This window comes from Schistocerca piceifrons, chromosome 1, assembly GCF_021461385.2.
Source record: "Schistocerca piceifrons isolate TAMUIC-IGC-003096 chromosome 1, iqSchPice1.1, whole genome shotgun sequence".
NCBI lineage: Eukaryota > Metazoa > Arthropoda > Insecta > Orthoptera > Acrididae > Schistocerca > Schistocerca piceifrons.
This window is the reverse complement of record NC_060138.1, coordinates 235,168,305-235,188,556: the sequence shown is the minus strand read 5'-3', so window position 1 is coordinate 235,188,556 and position 20,252 is coordinate 235,168,305. Positions and strand designations below refer to the sequence as shown.

Genomic DNA, 20,252 nt, shown 5'->3' with positions numbered 1-20,252 from the left:
GAGATCCACATTGCTAAACGTCATGGTGGCCGAACTCGGATGATTATGGAAGTAAAACCGTGACTGTTGAACTAAACGTTACTTGTGTGAGATAATACCATGTCAGAAAAAAAAATACTTTGTAAAGGGGTGTTGTAGTGAAACACGTCGTACATACTGAAATGAATTCCCGATGCCAAATTGACTTAATCGACGTGCTGGCGAATCCAGACGATAATTCGAAGTTCATAATTATATACCTACCACGCTCATTTGACAAAATTTGTTATTTATTGACTACTAATTTTGAAAAGAGCCGATGAAGCATCATTTCACCTTTTGGATATTTTAACCATCTTTGGTGCCCCAAATACCCTTCATTGCAATAATGGTATAGAGTTTTGCAACCAAGCCATCCAAAGTTAATGTGTATTGTGAACTGACGTCCATGGGAAGCCGAAGCATAGCCAGTTCCATGAAACTGTCGACAGAGTAAACCAGGACTTTGTAAATACGTTATCAATGTGAATTGAAACAAATAAAACTGCAAAATTGTCTGAAGGGTTAAGATTTGTACACACAATGAAAAATAGGGCTTATCATGATGGAATACGACGGTCACTATATGAAGACATGTTCGGTGTTCCAATGAAAATGGGCATTGGCAGCTCAATTGTTACATGTTACTTAATTAAAAAAAATGCCAACGCTGGAGAAGATTTGGAAACAACGTTAAACATTGCAACAACTGACTCACAAGAACAGGAAGACCACGTTCAAAGAATTGATTCAAGTGAATCAAATATTGGAACAGAAGGAACGCAGGTAGAAACTGCAGTTGTACTGGGTCAAGAAGCACCAGAAACACTTGATTTGACAACAGTTAATACCGAAACACTGGTTCTAATTGATGGTTCTGACGAGACGCTGACAAACTCCAGCAGTTCTAATAAAATTACGCGGATCCAAGAGGCTACCAATGCTCCTGTGATGTATGTCAATTTGACATAAGACATGACTGCCACTATTCTAAGACATACTGTTTCTACAATGTCACTGAATAATTTCGATATTGTTCACCTTCAAAGAATAGGGGGTGCTTTTAATTAATCTGTTGTGCCCTACATCCTGGATGGTGGTTAATAACTGTAACCTGTAGATGATAAATGGAACAAATAAACATCTGAGGCTTAAAATGCGCTTTATAAAATACCAAAAAAGGTCTACATTTGCAAATAAAGAAATGAAAGCTGCCTCATGTATCTAAATTCCAAAATCTTCAGCTGAACAGAATCTGAGAATTAAAGTACTATATGTAGACCAGGCAAAAACAGATGCAAAATCAATAATAGCGGTGCTGATAAATATTCAGGATGACGGATTTTATCACCTTGGTACCAAAGTTGGCAAACTGAAGTCATTATAAACTAACAACCAATTTACATTTTGCAAGGAATATTTCATCAGCATTGAAGAAGTAGGAAGAGAAGAATTTAGTGTATGGGAAGTGATTGCCAAACTATCTTCCGTTGGAGAACAAGGTTTCAGATTAGATTAGATTAGATTAGTACCTGTTCCATAGATCATGAATACGACGCTTCGTAATGATGTGGAACGTGTCAGGTTAATGAAAGGTGTCTATACAGGATATTACATCACACGAAATATTACACGACACTTAATTTTTTTGTGGGGATGGGGAAATTACCCACTTACTATAAACAAAAATTCATCTAATGAGTAGAAGGAGTTGCCATTAAGAATTTTTTTAATTTCCTTTTAAATGCTATATGGCTATCTGTCAGACTTTTGATGCTATTAGGTAAGTGACCAAAGACTTTTGTGGCACCGTAATTTAACCCTTGTGAGCCAAAGTTAGATTTAACCTTGAGTAGTGAAGATCATTTTTTCTCCTAGTGTTGTAGCTATGTATACTGCTGTTACTTTTGAATTCCTTCAGATTGTTAATAACAGATTTCATAAGTGAATTCATATATCGGGAGGCTACAGTGGTGATTTTTAGCTCTTTAAATAAGTGTCTGCAGTATTATCTTGGATGAGCTCCGGCAATTATTCTGATTACACGCTTTTGTGCAATGAACACTGTTTTACTCATTGATGAGTTACCCCAGAATATGATGCCATATGGAAGCAGAGAATGAAAATAGGCGTGGTAAGCTAATTTACTCAGATGTATATCGCCAAAATTCGCAATGACCCTAATAGCATAAGAATCTGAACTCAAACGTTTCAGCAGATCCTCAGTGTGTTTCTTGCAGTTCAACCCCTCATCAATGTATACACCTAGAAATTTTGAGTATTCTACCTTAGCTACCGATTTCTGATCGAAGTGTATATTTATTAATGATGTCATTCCATTTACTGTGTGGAGCTGTATATACTGTGTTTTGTCAAAGTTTAATGAGAGCCCATTTGCAGAGAACCACTTACTGATTTTCTGAAAAACGTCATTTACAATTTCACCAGTTAATTCTTGACTGTTGGGTGTGATAGCTATACTTATATCATCGGCAAAGAGTACCGGCTTTGCATCTTCATGAATATAGAATGGCAAGTCATTAATATGTATGAAGAACAGCAGCGGACCCATGACTGAACCTTGCGGCACCCCATTCTTGATTGTTCCCCAATTTGAGAAATCACCAGTTTTTTGCGTATTATGTGAACTGTTTATTTAAACTTTCTGCACTCTTCCAGTTAGGTATGATTTAAAATATTTGAGCACTGTCCCATTCATACCACAGTACTTGAGCTTATCTAGAAGTATTCCGTGATTTACACAATCAAAAGCCTTTGATAGATCACAAAAATCCCAACGAGTGACTTCCGGGTACTCAGAGCATTTAATATTTCATTAGTGAAAGTGTATATAGCATTTTCCGTTGAAAAACCTCTTCTGAAAATCAAACTGACATTTTGTTAAAACTTCATTTTTACAAAGGTGTGAAGCTACTCTACAATACATTACTTTTTCAAGAATTTTGGATAAGGCAGTCAGAAGAGAGGTTGGGCAGTAGTTGTTGACATCAGACGTATCCCCTTTTTTATGCAGTGGTTTAACAATGGCATACTTCAGTCTATCTGCGAAAATATCCTGCTTCAGTGAGCTATTACATATGTGGCTAAGAATCCCACTTATTTCTTGGGAACAAGCTTTTATTATCCTGCTGGAAACGCCAGCAATTCAATGTGACCTTTTATTCTTGAGAGAGTTTTTTATTTTTCTAATTTCAGAAGGAGAGGTGGGTGGAATTTCAATTGAATCAAATGGTGTGGGTAAGGCCTCTTCCATTAAGTGCCTTGCTTCTTCTAATGATCATTTAGATCCTATTTTCTCTACAACATTTAAAAAATGATTATTCAAAATGTTTTCGACTTCTGGCTGGTTGTTTATCAAGTTTCCATTCGCTTTGATGGTGATGCCGTCATCCTGTACTCTTGGTTGCCCTGTCTCCCTTGTAATAATATTCCAAATTGTTTTCATTTTGTTATCAGAGGTATTAATCTCAGACATGATGCACATGCTTTTGGGCTATTTAATAACCTTTCTTCATGTAGGACAGTAGTTTTTATAATATTTGGCTGTTCCTGAGTCATTACTCTTTCTTGTTGTTAGATAAAGTTCCCTTTTGTGGTTTCAAGATATTTTTATTCCTGTAGTGAGCCAAAGGTTTTTTGCATGGTTTCTTATAATTAGATGTAAATACTTTCTTGGGGAAACAGTTTTCAAATTCTCTTACAAGTGTATCATGAAATATGCTATATTTTAAATTAGCTTTGGGTTCCTTGTACACCTCATCCCAGTCTAATTGCTGAACATTTTCTATTAAATTTCTAATTGTTGAGTCATTAATTGAACGCCCAACTTTGGAGGGTAGTTTTGAATTACTGAATGGAGCTATGTCATATACTGTAACTAGCTAAGCATTATGATCAGAAAGGCCACTCTTAACAGGACAAGAATTTATGTTTTTAAACCTATCTTGGTCTATAAAAGTGTTATCTAAAGTGCAATTGTTTAAAAAGTGTTAAACCAAGCAATGCTTGCGCAGATCATCTTTCATATTATGGAATTCTAAAGGCCACAACAGTCAAACTTATTGTAACCAAAAATATCTTTCTCACTAATTTCTCACCAGTTTCAGTGTGGGATATTGGTCATTATAATCACGTTGGAATGGAAGAATGTTTAAATAACGTAATTTTACAATCAATACAAACTATTTCAGTAACTGCTAAGGTGATTTTTTTAAATGGATACTGTTTCACCAGTTCCCATGGATAAAGCCTATGTTTTACCAACGTCTCTCGGTAAACGTTATAAATCTTGGTATATAATAAGAAATTTCGGACTATTGTCTTACTTTCACAATAACTTATATAAAATTCGTTGTAGTTGTGGTCTAGCACATAATGTTGCCACGAAAAGAAATGTAAACATCTGTTTACACTGAAGCGCCAAAGATACTGGTATAGGCGTACGTATTCAAATACGACATTCGTAAACAGGCAGAATACGCCGCTGCGGTCGGAGACGCCTGTATGAGACAACAAGTGTCTGGCGCATTTCTTAGATCGGTTACTACTGCTACAATAGCAGGTTACCAAGATTTACGCGAAAGTGAGTTTGAACGTAGTGTAGTAGTCGGCGCACGAGCGATAGTACAGAGCATCTTCGAGGTAGCGATGAAGTTGGGATTTTCCCGTGCGACCATTTCACGAGTGTACTGAATATCAGGAATCCGGAAGAATATCAAATCTCCGACATCGTGGCGGCTGGAAAATATCCTGCAAGAACGGAACCAACGACGACTGATGGGAATCGTTTAACGTGACAGACGTGCAACCCTTCCGCAGATTGTTGCTGGGCGAACTATTCAACGTAACATCATCGATATGAGCTTTTGCAGCCGAAGGCCCACTCGTTTACCCTTGATGACTGCACGAAACAAAGCTTTACGCCTCGTCTAGACCAGTCAACACCGACATTGGACTCTTGGTGATTGGAAACATGTTGCTTGGTCGGCGAGTCTTGTTTCAAATTGTATCGAGCGAATGGATGTGTAGGGATATGGAGATAACCTCACGAATCCATGTGCCCTGCATGTCAGCAGGGGACTGTCCAAGCTGGTGTGGGGCGTGTGCATTTGGAGAGATATAGACCCCCTGTACGTCTAGATACGACTCTAACAGGTGACACGTACGTAACTATCCTGTCGATCACCGGCACGCATTCATGTCCCTTGTGCATTCCGATGAATTTGGGCAATCCCAGCAGGACAATGCGACACCCCACACGTTCAGAATTGCTACAGAGTGGCTCCAGGAACACTGAGTTTAAACACGTCCACTGGCCATCCAACTCCCCAGACATGAACATTATTGAGTATATCTCTGATGCCTTGTAACGTGCTGCTCAGAAGAGATCTCCACCTCCCTCGTACTCCTACGAACTTATGGAAAGCCCTGCAGAATTCACGGTGTCAGTTACATCCAGCACTACTTCAGAAATTAGTAGAGTCCATGCCACGTCGTGTTGTGGCACTTCCAGGTGCTCATGGAGGATGTAGACGATGTTAGGCAGGAGTAACTGTTTCTTTGACTCTACAATTCAGTTGAAGATGAATCTCCATCTGGAACACATGGATAAATCGGACGTAGTGGAACACGTGTATCAGGAGCGTCATATCGAGAACATCGCACTGTCGTGCGCGCTTGTGGAGAGAGGCTATTGAGATTTATAAACAGCGTCACAATTTTAGCAGAGAAGAGATAGGCGACAAATTAGGTAAAATATGGACGTCGACTTTGAAGCGACGATCGGTAACTTTCTATCGAGACTGTTGGCGCTGTCAGAGATAGTCTCGTAGTCAGCGTCATGTGACGATGGACTGTGGCGCCCTCTATAATACTTATATATTCGGCGCTCGCACGAGTTCTATTTCAGTTAGCTGCTTCGCCTCTGAGGATGTTTCCCGCAGCCGTCGATGAAACTTACTGGAAAAAATTTTACACATCGACCACACACTGTCAATCCGGAAGCTTTTAGTGAAGTCGTCGACTGCTCATAACAGAGCACTCCACCAAGCTGCAGCTCCTGTGTGGTTCACGTGCTGATGTCAAAGTGAGCCCTTCTTTTCGTCTTTCGCAGCGAAAATCCGATGGCAGTCATATGTACGCCACAAATGAATGTTCGAAGCCTACAGCCATGTCACTTTGCAAACTCAACTTCAATCATCGACGTGAATTCGTATAGAGACTCATTGTCTCCGACGTGCTATGCCCGACCGCTGGAGTTCTTTAGCCGTGGACACCTAGGAAAAGTTATCTACGGCGTTTCACCATACAATAACTTCTTTCGTCAGTTCCTGAAGTCGCCCATCCGTCACTACTCCAGCACCAGGATGACACTCAACTGTACTTCATATTATCACCACGCCAGCACCACCATGTCGTGTACAGCCTCGTCGTCTGCCTCCAGTTACAACTGCTTCTGCCCGTCAAGCACGATTCAACACCAAATATCGTTGACACTTGGCAAGGAACATCGTTGACACTTGGGAGGGAACAGAGGGATTAATGTGGAAACGTAACCGCCTATTATATTTTATGTACAATGTAGATTCTTTGCTTCTACATGTTGTCTGAGGACTTTGCACAAATAAACAACATATGGCGTCATTTGCAGCTGACTTTCGTACAGTGCAACTAACTGTTACTTGCTGTGCCGAATACATTGTATATTCATACGATACTTACAACAGATTGCTTGCGCATCGCTTGGTATCACGAAAGTGTGTCTGGTCTAATAGCGGATGGCTGTAATTTATGTGTAGCAACTCACAGAGATCCAGAGTGGGCTTTAATTATTGCATTGCAGCGAAATTTGGTAGATATTATAATACGTTAATACAGAACCGATTTAGCTAGGAATAAAGTTTAGTTCCAATCTTACCCAACAGGTGCAAATCTGTCTGTTAATGCAAGAAAAACGTATAGAAATGTTTCCGTATATAATGGATTATGAATGGGACTTGGACAGAATATACCAAGTAAGTGAGGAAGGCATAATGTTGATTTTATTACTAAACGCAGATTACACAATTTGTTCAATATGAACATCGATTGCGTCGAGGAGAAGCCACATCCATACAACGACATGATCAACAGTTTCCCAAAGGAGTTCCAATGGAATTTAAGCAACTTGTTCCTGTATGCTGGTCTTCAGATCAGGTAGAGACAGAACGTCTTCCTTGTAAAAGTCACACTGATTCAGACCAGGTGGTCTTGGAAGCCATAAATCTGGGAAACCTCTGTGGAGATAAAACGTTGTTGGAAGGTTGCATTAAGAACATCTCTCACTGGGCGAGTGACATGTGTTGCATCCTGCATGAAAACAGTGCTTTCCACACACATACTCTCTTCCAAAGGAGCGATGACATGCTGCACTAGTACAGCTGTCAAGGAACACTTGACGGAGTGTGATGTTTTCAAGAAGAACGGACCGAAGATAAGGTGCTTACGAATCCAGATCACACAGTCACATACGGAGAGTGCAATGGTTCTTCGCGCGCAGTATCCCCAAATGAGGCAGCTCTGTGTATTCACAGCATCCTGTAGCGTAAAATACGCGTCGTCACTCCATAGAATATTTCCCGGCCCCATGCCATCTACGGACCGTGGCAGAAACCGAAGAGAAAAATCAGAACGTTGCTGCTGATCATGAGCTTTCAGTTCCTGCACCGTCTGGATCTTGTACAGGTACCAGTATAAAATAGACCGCAAAACTTTCCGTACTACTGACCAAGAGGTGGACACTTCTCGTCCAACTGCACGAGCACTAACACTACCCAAGGCACGTGCTGCATGGTCAGTTACAGCAACAGCAACCTCATCAGTAACTTCCACCGGAATAGGACGCCTTCTTCTAAAAGGTACCACACCAAACTTCGCGTTTCTTCGAATTTCATTACCATCTTCATTAAACCATATAATATTGGGCTTCTCCTCAGATATTTCCGTCGGCGGCAATCTCTCAATGCAGCACTGGAACTTCTGCCGTTCACGTAAAAGAGTCTCACAGACAGCTCATGGTTTTACTTCTTGATAGCCTTACTGTTCACTCACGTTATGGCTTGTCAGATGATAGCAAGGATGCCATGTCGTCAAACAAAAAATCTGCACCTCGTAGCCACAAGTTGAACTAATTTGTTTCCCAGCGTAAATCGGTTCCGCATTAGGATATTAGCATATTTACCAAATTTCGCTCCCTTACGTTAATTGCAGTTCACACTGGACCTCCGTGAGTTACTCCGGTTTTTATTTATAATGTAATCTCTCTTTATATTTTACTAATTATCCCTGCACAACTCTATGAGTGAATTACGTTTCCTACTTGACCATCTATATACTTGCAGAATCCATGCGCAAAGTTGTACAGGACTATTACAATTCCATGAGTGCATAATTACTCTTTGTAATATTCTCTCTGGTGTGTTGAATGGGCTTCTAGGATCTTCTCCGTGCCGAATAGCCGCATTAAATAATTGTAATTTTGCTATCAAGATTACTGGAAGAAAGAGATTGAAAATATGTTGTATGCTACTCAAGAAAATATATACTGAGCATTTACATCAAAGGTGTGTAAGGAATATCATTATATATGTATTCTCTAATTGGAAATTTGCACGGAGGTGTCGTTTCGTTGGTACTCAGAAGGGAACTTCCGATGAATTGGAAACGAACCTGCAATTATTAGATCCAAGAGCTCCATTATTTCATCGGATAATTAAACTCCACCAAAGCAAACTTTCCGCTTGGTTTGAGGTTTCCCGACTGACTGCGCAGCGCAAGAAAACCAAGACATTTTATTTACACAGGATTGCCGATCGCTTCGAATCATCGAGACTGCGGACAAGGAGAGTCATCGTCCGATTCTGATTAAACAAGTAAAGCTTAATTATCACTTCCTTGAGCGACTGTGATGACTGTGATATTGCTGCTTATGAATGAGATCATTAATAAAATACTAATAACCTAACTTTCCTCCTCACCAGCAACCAGTATAAACACAATATTAATTAAGATTATAATAATCACCCGTTACTTGGGAAGATTGCTGAAATTAATATTTTATACAAAGCAGGATACCAAGTAGGAGCGCGTAAGTCGGATGCTGTAGTGCCAGTTAGGTATTCAGCTCGCATTGCCGGGTAATACCAGTCACGTTTGTAGATTAAAACGTTGATGCTCTAGACCAGTGGTTCCCAACAGCTGGTCCGCGGACCCCTTGGGGTCCGTGAGCTATGCCAGAGGGGACCGCAAGATGCTATTAGAATAAAAAATGTATTAAATACATTTCGTATGATACTCAACTGTTATTTTTTAAGGAGTCTGTTACACTAAACACCCAGATTTGAAGCAAAGATTTTGAGCAAAAATCAAAAATTTAACAATAACAAAGACGGCAAAATTGGAAAAGTTTTAAGCTCAATATTTTTTCAATGATGACTGTGTCAATTTTTTTCTACGTACCAAAACTACAAAACGTGTAAAAAGACTCTTAATTTGGCTTTTTTAGGTACTTGATACTGTGATGTGACAAGGTACCAATCATGCTCGATGAGGGGGTCCTCGAGAAAATTTTGTTGGGAACCCCTGCTCTATACTATTGACCGGCGTGTTACCCTGAGAGCGATGTCCTTGGCCCTGGTGCGGAGAGTTTCGTTGGGTGTGGCGGCGTCCTGGTCCAGCAGCTGGCGCACCGTCAGGTAGGCCCACAGCCTCTCTGCTGACGCCACGTTGACGGCAGCTGGCTCTGGTACGCGGTCCGTCGTGTTACGGGACGTGCTCAACACGACACAGATCAGTCGTCTGGCCCCAGGGGGCAGGCGGCCCGCCACCACCAACTCCCCGCCGTCGAACAGCGCCGAGAACTTCACCTTCGTCAGTGCGTCCTCATCCACCTGTTAAAAAACTCGTTTTGTTAACCAACTTACGTACACTTCTACGTGTTGGGAATTTTATATACCGATTCTGACGTTGTGTACGGGAATAGTCATAACATTTAATTTTAACCTCCAATATCTGCACCAACATGTCTATACACTTGGAACCCACTGAAATCCTTGTGTTTCAGTATCATAGCACGCCACTAGAGGAGGCTAAACTAAATGGTGCAGCCCGTCTATAATTTACCAAAAAACTGCGCCATTTTCTTTTGGCTCTTGTAACTGCTTGCTACGGTTCTGTGGTGCGGGTAGCCGGCCTATGTGGCCGAGCAGTTCTAGGCGCTACAGTCTGGTACCGCGCGACTGCTACGGTCGCAGGTTCGAATCCTGCCTCGAGCATGAATGTGTGTGATGTCCTTAGGTTAGTTAGGTTTAAGTAGTTCTAAGTTCTAGAGGACTGATGACCTCAGAAGTTAAGTCTCATAGTGCTCAGAGCCATTTGAACCATTTTTTGTGGTGTGGGGATTTCACTGCGTACCAGGACTACAACAAGTAGCTGAAATCCAACAAAAATTTGATTGCATAACTTTATAAACGTACCAGCTACGTTGCCAGTTTAATGATACAGTCTAATGATATTGATTATTCATTTTAACAAAAGAACTCCTTCATCAGTTATCGCTCTCAGTACTCATGTGGTTATTGTGGCGTATGTTGACGGATAGCAGAAAATCTTAGCACCAAGAAAGAGTTGAGCAACAAAAAGGAAAGTTGGTAGGCGCCTTTTTATATCTCAAAGACGAAGTCTATTCAAATTTCGCGCCATTCACACAAGACTGGCGTTAGTACCTTACTACGACGATACAAAACAGTTTTGCGATGCAAATCATTTCTGCTTGAAATACACGCTGTAATTGTCGTGAGTGTTATTACCTTTGATTAGTGGGTTGATGTCAGTGAAGAATGCCTTTGCCGCGCGGGATTAGCCGAGCGGACTAAGGCACTGCAGTCATGGACTGAGAGACTGGTCCCGGAGGAGGTTCGAGTCCTCCTCCCTCGGGCATGGCTGTCTGTGTTTGTGCTTAGGATAATTTAGGTTAAGTAGTGTGTAAGCGTAGGGACTGATGACTTTAGCAGTTAAGTCCCATAAGATTTCACACGCATCTGAACATGTTTTTGAAGAATGCCTTTAAGGCGACAAAGACACCATTACCAACATCTCTCCGAGATTGAAAAAGTCGCATAACAGGGCTACGAGAAGCTGAATGTTGTTTCTGCGATATTGCAGAATGACTTGGCAGGAACTCAACCCACGGTACATGATTGCTAGCAGTGGTGCTCGTCTTACGGCTCTGGCGCGTCGTATTGCAACTGCAGCAGCAGTTTGAGCAGCAGTTGGCACCACATTGACACGACGGACTGTTACAGATCGATTACTTCAATGGCAGCTCCGAGACAGACGCTTCAGCATACATTCCACTGACCCTAAACCACCGCCATTTGCAAATTCAGTGGTGTCAAGTGAGAGCTCGTTGGAGGGCAGGTTGGAGGACTGTTGTGTTTTCTGATAAGAGCTGGTTCTGCCTCGGTGGCAGTGATGGTCGTGTGTTGGCTAGGCGGAGTCCAGTTGAGGGTCTGGAACAACCTGTCTGCATGCTAGATGCACTGGAACTACGACTGGAGCTATGGTCTGGTCTGTGAATTTCGTATGACAGCAGGAGCACTCTCGTTGTCATCCCACGCACCCTAACTGCATATTTGCACGTCAGACTGGTGATTCGACCTGTTGAGCTGCCATTCGTGAACAGCATTCCAGTGAGTGTTTTCCAGCAGGATAACGCTCATCAGCATACCGTTGTTGTAACCCAACATGCTCTACAGGGTGTCGACATGTTGCCCTGGCCTGCTCGATCATGAGATCTGTCTCCAAATTAACACATGTGGGACATAATCGGACGCCAACTCAGTGTCATCCACAAATAGCATTAATCGTCCCTGTATTGAATGACTAAGTGCAACAGCCATGGAACTCTATTCCACAAACTGACATCCGCACGTGTACAACACAATATATGCACGTTTGCATGCTTCCATTCAACGTTCTGGATGTTATACAGTTATTAATGTATCAGCTCTCCGCATTTGCAATTTCTTATCTTGCGCTTACATTAACTTGTGATCTTCCATTGTTAATCACTGACATATTTTACCCAGCTAATTTACTTACTTAATAACACCAAAAGCTCTCTAGCACTTTATTGTTACACAATGTCATGAGACGATTCAAGCTTCCCAGAGTGGAAAGCTAGCAACAATGCTCAGGTGGCAACAAAATCCTTGAAGATTACATTTACCCTTCCATTCTTTGTACTTAGTGAGCACAGGGGCAGAAATTAGCCAAAACATATTGTGCTCATTTATTGACAGGCTAATGCCAGATCACGGCCATTGGGCACCACTACTAGCTATGGTTAGTGTGGATCCGAACAAGTCCAATCTACAATCTTCCAACGCATTAAAATATGTAAAATATTCCCGCTCCTGACCACACATCAACAAACATTATGCTTCAAACTCCCACATCGACAGCTGCAAAGGACTGAGTTCGGTTTTCATGCTCTTTTATCAGTGAATTCGACGTGCACCTCTCTCTTCAACTTACGCCAAAGCATGTATTGTGTCTTACTGAAAAAATATCGTGACATCAATGTTCATATCGTGAAGTCTGGTTTGTATAAAGTAGGCTTTTCTTCCTGCACGATTATTGAGCGCTTTATGGATATAATGCAGTCTGCCATTCCACAGCTATGCAGTCAGAAACAATGCCTTTGAAGCATGGATCTGGAGACATCAATATCCCAAATTCTGTTCGTAACTCTTGAACTCCATACTCTCCATCTGACATCCTCTGTGGACTCTTGGAGTACACTCTCAGAAGCACGTGGAAGTTTGAAGTAAGTGCATAGCGTTATTAGCTTCCAGAAATAGCACTGAGATAGGGTGTGGAGGGGTCACATCCTTTAAAACACTTTCTACAATTATCGTTCCATAGCTTTCTTTTATTTCCGATGTTAGGAGACTCTCATCCACTACACAAATAGTTCTGGTTCCATTAGCGTCGTATATTTCCTCATTCCTTGTGCTGTATAAGTTGGGAAAAGTTTTCTATTCAGTCAAACTGCAGTGTGTAAATTGGTTTTGCATTTTGGCAGCATCTGAATCTTGTGGCATTAGAGTAAACTGCCACCTCAAAACTGGAGAGCTGGGACGCATGCACCATATTCTGTGTGCTGAAACTGCATCCTGTATACACTGTTGAAAAGCACAGATGTAGCACCTTGCGTTTCATATCAGCACCATGCGTTCTCTTGCTGACATGGTAGTCAAGTGCAGCGTCCACCATGCCTCCTTCTCGTTCCCCTCCTCTCCCGTCCCTTCCCTTCCCTCCCCACCCCTCTCTTCCCCACTCATCGCTCTCTGAAAGTATGACTGTGGCACCATGCTGGCAAGGACACTTTTCCTGCCACATCTCGTGGCTCATGTGTCTTAAAGGCTGTGCCAGTCTCAGCGCTAATTACAGCTTGTAACCGCTACTCTTTTATAACGTCCCCACACCAATGACTGTGATACTGGTCTGCTATGAAGCTATGCTTATCTCTCATTTGTATCATATCACATTAATTGACAGTGGATTACTGTTCGACAGCTCGCAGTGTGACAAAATCACACCTACTACTAAGTTTTCTAAGTTTATTCTAAAGATAAGGCTAGGTCAGGCTGTTTCACATATTGCCAGCTTATGTCACTAACAGACTATGCTTACAGTAACGCCTCGAATTTCTGTTTCTACCCTCTGGATCATCTTTCTGTTAGGCATGACTGCGGAATTTCTATGCAAACGATGCTTCTTGTTCTTCTCCTTCTTCGTCTTCTCCTCCTCCTCCTTTAGCATTTGTTCCAATAGGCAGGAGGGTGCACTCAGTGGAGCCGTTGTCTCAATTTTGTTTGATCGTGGGCCATGTTTGAATGAATCGGGCCATCAGTGTCTTGATTGCCCCTTGGGTCTCTTTCTCATGAGTTACACTGTGTAGGCTGCCTTTGTTACAGTATCGTCCTGTGTGTGCACCACATGTCTGAACGATCATGGTACGCTTTTTCATATTTTCGTCTGGATCAATCTGGCTCCAAAACGTTTCCTGATACTGTCCTTCGAAACGTGATTCTGGTTTATGTCGTCACCTGGCCATCTACACATCCTCTTCTCCATGACTCCCAGTCGTCGTTCTGACTCTATTGTAGTTGGCCAGAAATCAGTGCTGCAGAGAGCGATGGGGTGGATGATGGCAGTTCTCTGAATTCACATAATGCTGCATCTGACAATAGCAGGTGATTTTTGTTGTTATTTGTCGCTTAATGCAGTTCAGACAAGAAGAGAATAGAAGCCTTCGAAACGTGGTGTGACTAATAGGGCTTACTGAAACAGTTTTGGGAGAAAACAAATGTGTGCCACAACTAGCTAAAATGGTTCAAATGGCTCTAAGCACTATGGGACTTAACATCTGAGGTCATCAGTCTCCTAGACTTAGAACTACTTAAACCTAGCTAACCTAAGGACAGCACACACATCCATAGGTAGGATTCGAACCTGCGACCGTAGCAGCAGCGCGGTTCCAGATTGATGCGCCTAGAACCGCTCGGCCACAACGGCCGGCAACTGGATAAAAGGAAGGATGCCCGCATCTCGTGGTCGTGCGGTAGCGTTCTCGCTTCCCACGCCCGGGTTCCCGGGTTCGATTCCCGGCGGGGTCAGGGATTTTCTCTGCCTCGTGATGGCTGGGTGTTGTGTGATGTCCTTAGGTTAGTTAGGTTTAAGTAGTTCTAAGTTCTAGGGGACTGATGACCATCGATGTTAAGTCCCATAGTGCTGAGAGCCAAAAGGAAGGATCAGTTGGTAAGATAGACCATGAGTCATGAAGGATTTCATGAATTTCATAAAGGCGGGAGACATATGGAAGTACTAAGTGAGAAGTTTCAAATAGTTGTGTATTGCAGTAGATGTTAGGAGAGGAAAAGACTTGCAAACGACAGATTATCTGGAGGGCTGCATCAAACCAGCCTTCCAACAGCCTTACAACCTGAGTAACAATAGTGACGAAACGTCCTCAGAGAGTGCGCAAGCCTACCTGCTGGCCGTCGTAGTTGAACGTGACGTCTGTGAGCAGCGGCGAGGCGATCTGGCGATAGAAGTTGCGCAGCTGCAGGTGGGCGTCGGCGGCCTCGTAGATCCTGCGGCCGACGCCGCTGTTGCGCACTGCGAGGCGGCGCAGGAAGCCGTAGTCGGCGCCGGTGCCGAAGGCCAGCGTGAAGATCGCGGCCTTGGTCTTCGAGTTGCACTCGGTGATGCGGTCCACGAAATTGTCCCCGATCCTCACCCTGCCATTCGGCACGCCGTCCGTCAGCAGCAGCAGCATGGGCGCGTGCCGGAGTCGGCCTGACGTCGAGCTGCCGTCCCCGCTGGTCGACCTCGCTTCCAACACTCGCAGCGCCGTCTTCAATGCGTTGAACATGTACGTGGCTGCCCAGCACACACGTGAGTCAACTTTTAGCATATAGCTTCCTAATCGCAGCTAACAAACTACACTACTGGCCATTACAATTGCTACGCCAAGAAGAAATGCAGGTGATAAACGGGCACTCATTGGACCTATATATTATACTAGAACCGACATGTGATCACATTTTCACGCAATTTGGGTGCATAGACCCTGAGAAATCAGTACCCAGAACAACCACCTCTGGGCATACGCCTGTGCATTGAGTCAAACAGAGCTTGGATGGCGTGTACATGTACAGCTGCCCATGCAGCTTCAACACGATACCACAGTTCATCAAGAGTAGTGACTGGCGTATTGTGACGAGCTACTTGCTCAGCCATCATTGACCAGACGTTTTCAGTTGGTGAGAGATCTGCACAATGAGCTGGCCAGGGCAGCAGTCGAACATTTGCTCTATCCAGAAAGGCTCGTACAGGACCTGCACATGCGGTCGTGCATTATCCTGCTGAAATGTAGGGTTTCGCAGGGATCGAATGAAGGGTAGAGCCACGGGTCGTAACACATCTGAAATGTAACGTCCACTGTTCAAAGTGCCGCCAATGCGAACAAGAGGTGAGCGATACGTGTAACGAATGGCACCCCATACCATGACGAAGGGTGATACGCCAGTATGGCGATGACGAATACACGCTTCCGTCGTGCTTTCACCGCGATGTCGCCAAATACAGATGCGACTATCATGATGCTGTAAACAGAACCTGGATTCATCCGAAAAAGTGACGTTTTGCCATTCGTGCACCCAGGTTCGTCGTTAGGTACACCATCGCATGCGCTCCTGTCTGTGATGCAGCGTCAAGGGTAACCGCAGCCATTCTCCGAGCTGATAGTCCATGCTGCTGCAAACGTCGTCGAACTGTTCGTGCAGATGGTTGTTGTCTTGCAAACGTCCCCATCTGTTGACTCAGGGATCGAGACGTGGCTGTACGATCCGTTACAGCCATGCGAATAAGATGCGTGTCATCTCGACTGCTAGAGATTCGAGGCCGTTGGGATCCAGCACGGTGTTCCGTATTACCCTCCTGAAGCCACCGATTCCATATTCTGCTAACAGTCATTGGATGTCGACCAACACGAGCAGCAGTGTCGCGATACGATAAACCGCAATCGCGATAGGCTATAATCTGACCTTTATCCAAAGTCGGAAACGTGATGGTACGCAGCTCTCCTCCTTACACGAGGCATCACAACAACGTTTCACCAGTCAACGCCGATCATCTGCTGTTTGTGTATGAGAAATCGGTTGGAAACTTTCCTCATGTCACCACGTTGTAGGTGTCGCCACCGGCGCCAACCTTGTGTGAATGCTCTGAAAAGCTAATCATTTGCATATCACAGCATCATATTCCTGTCGGTTAAATTTCGCGTCTGTGGCATGTCGTCTTCGTGGTGTAGCAATTTTAATGGTTATCAATGTAATTAATCAGTTTATAACGTAATACAGGGTGCTCTAAAATTCCCCTTATAAAATTCTAGGGCTTGTGGAGGAGACTTATTAGATAATATTTTGATCTGGAACACATGTCCGAAAATGTACCATTTCTGGGTTACAACTTTCCGAAAAGATGTTAGTAGTGCGAGTATTTTTACGAGTAATTTATTAGGCGTCTCCAAGTACATCACTTTTTTTACAGTTCCCCTCATTAGAACCAAGGAGGAAAAAAAGTAAACTTAATAGGTTTTCTCAAACACTATTGTTTATAGTAAAATTTTAATCGGTTTTGTCCTTCTCAAAGAAAGATTAGCATTCAGATCCACTGTAGGTAAGGCTCGATTTGGTGACCCCAAAGTTCTGTGCACATGCTGTACCTACGAATTATTTTGTGGCACACACGTTCCATCACAACTGATTTCTCTGGAATCCGTCCTGCACTGACCAAAACTCAGTCCACCAGTTTTTTCTGTCTCTACAGCAGTCTAATAAACCAAACTCTTCATTCAGTCCCATAGGAAAAAGTCCTGTAGAGCCAAATCCAGTGATCATGGAGGCCATATGATTGGACCTCCTTGGCCTATCCAACTGTGCAGATCGTTGGTCCCGATGTTCCCGAACATGACTTGAAAAGTGAACAGATGCGCTGTCATGTTGAAGCCACACGTCGTGACCGACGTTCAGTCTCACAGCAACCATCAACACGCCCAGTAAATATTGAAGGAAGGTCAAGTACATAGGACCTGTGAGCTTGGATGGAAGCAGGTACAATACAGTCACATGACCATCCACAATACCTGCCCACACGTTGATACCAAATCTGTGTAGGATCCCTGGATATGCGTGGAATGTGGGTTTCCGACTGCCCAGACCGGGATATTTCGAGAATAGAGGGCACAATCCCTAGTAAATTTACGTTCATCTGTGCACCATGAAAATACTAGGGGCTCATTGATACAGCGGCGCAGAAACTACATACAGTACTCAATGCGTCATGGAAAATCGGGTGTCATTAATGATTGTACCCTTTGGAGGCGGTATGGATGTAGTTATTGGTCATACATACATACCAGACGCTCACAAACTATTTTATATTCCGGGCAACCGCAGCTGTTGAAAGGCATGATGTTAGGAAGAACTCCGCTTACAGCTGGTAAAATTGTTGTTACTTAAAACACGACAGGTTTCGCAGCTACAATCCGCTTCATCAGGGGAACCTACATACTAAAATTAGTAAAGAAATGTCTGAAAAATACTCACAACGTATAGAGATACTAGGCACACCCATTGGTCCTAATCAAAATTTACTATTCAGAGAACATCATCAATACTATGCATTCTGGCTAATTTTCATTGTTTGTATGAATAGGTGGTAGTATCTAATAAAATTCTGTACTATTCTCTGTGGTAAAAGTAACGACCTAGTCACATGATGTCACACTGTCCACATGGATAGCTTCCCTTCCGCCAGCCAGCTAGTCTCTCTTTGTCGTTCATGCAGCCGCTTTTACTTTTCCCTGTAATGAGCTGTCACACTGGTAATATAATGCCACCTGATACTTTTCACATAGTAATTTCCGTGTGCCGCGACCAATCATGATAACAATGACAATTCTTTAACACCAATCCAGTCTCTTTAAAAAAAATTTGCGTCCTCTCACTATAAAAATTTGTCTTTTTGGATTGGGGCAAATTTTTAAGAATGGTGCACGTCTTCTTTACCTTTCTCTCACCATAGTATTGAGGATATTCTATGAATAGTAAATTTTGTTAGGAGTATATTTTAGACATTCCCTTGCTAATTTTTGATATCCACAAAATGTGGTGACATTCTACACCAATGCTCATAAATTAAGGATAATTGCAGAATGTGGTGCCACACAACGTGGCACTACACAAAACTGGCGCTAATAGCGTAGGCACATGGGGAACACACACGATACAGATCTGTAAGTCCACGGTATTGGTGATAAGTTGAGAAAACCGCCACTGTTTCCTGCGCATGTACCCCGACATCAGTATGGGAGATGATCACTGTGCGCAAGTACACAGGCCGCACAACGGGTTGGCATACTCTGGATCAAGTGGTCGAGAAGCTGCTGGGTTATTGCCTCTCATTATTGTACCAGTGCTTGTCGGAGTTCCTAAAGTGTCGTAGGGGTTAGAAGACGTGCAGCGATACGACGACCGAGAGCATCCCAGACGTGCTTGATGGGATTTAGGTCTGGAGAACAGGTAGGCCACTCCATTCGCCTGATAGCTTCTGTTTCAGGGTACTCCTCCACGATGGCAGCTCGGTGGGGCCGTGTGTTATCACCCATCAGGAGGAAGGTGGGATCCACTGCACCCCTGAATAGGCGGACATACTGGTGCAAAATGACGTCCCGACACACCTGACCTGTTACAGTTCCTCTGTCAAAGACATGTAGGGGTGTACGTGCACCCCACACCATCAAATAACGACCTTCATACAGGTCCCTTTCAAGGACATTAAGGGCTTGGTATCTGGTTCCTGGTTCACGCCAGATGAAACCCGGCGAGAATCACTATTCAGACTCTACCTGGACTCGTCCGTGAACATAACCTGGGACCGCTGTTCGAATGACCACGTACTGTGTTCTTGACACCCAGCTTTACGGGCTCTCCTGTGACCAGGGGTCAGTGGAATACACCTTGCAGGTCTGAGGCGAATAAATCATGTCTGTTAAGTCGTCTGTAGACTGTATGTTTGGAGACAGCTGTTCCAGTGGCTGCGGTAGGGTCCAGAGCAAGGCTACCTGCAGTACTCCGTGGCCGTCTGTTGACACTGATGGTGAGATATCGGTCTTCTTGTGGTGTTGTACACTGTGGCTGTCCCGTACTGTAACGTCTGGATACGTTTCCTGTCTGCTGAAATCGTTTCCATAATCTTGAGATCACACTTTGTGGCACACGGAGGGCCCATGCTACGACCTGCTGTGTTTGACCAGTCTCCAGTCGCCCTAGTATTCTACTCCTCATAACGTCATAAATATGTGTTCTTTGAGCCATTTTTAACACACAGTCACCATTAGCGTGTGTGAAAACGTCTGCACACTTACTCACTGCACCGTACTCTGAGAGCGCGGTGGCGCAGTGGCTAGCACACTGGACTCGCATTCGGAGGACGACGGTTCAATCCCGCGTCCGGCCATCCTGATTTAGGTTTTCCGTGATTTCCCTAAATCGCTCCAGGCGAATGCCGGGATGGTTCCTTTGAAAGGGCACGGCTGACTTCCT

At 43.5% G+C, this 20,252-nt stretch overlaps 1 protein-coding gene across 2 annotated transcripts in view; it reads right to left on the bottom strand.

Moving 5' to 3' along the window:
* LOC124803997 (inter-alpha-trypsin inhibitor heavy chain H4-like) overlaps positions 1-20,252 on the bottom strand; it is a 145,493-nt gene that overhangs the window by 53,196 nt on the left and 72,045 nt on the right. For both annotated transcript variants that reach the window (XM_047264717.1, XM_047264718.1), the window contains exons 9-10: positions 15,134-15,525; positions 9,687-9,965 (exon numbers count right to left, since the gene is read on the bottom strand). In XM_047264717.1, the coding sequence (XP_047120673.1) occupies positions 9,687-9,965; positions 15,134-15,525 (671 nt within the window). The remainder of the gene's footprint in view (positions 1-9,686; positions 9,966-15,133; positions 15,526-20,252) is intronic.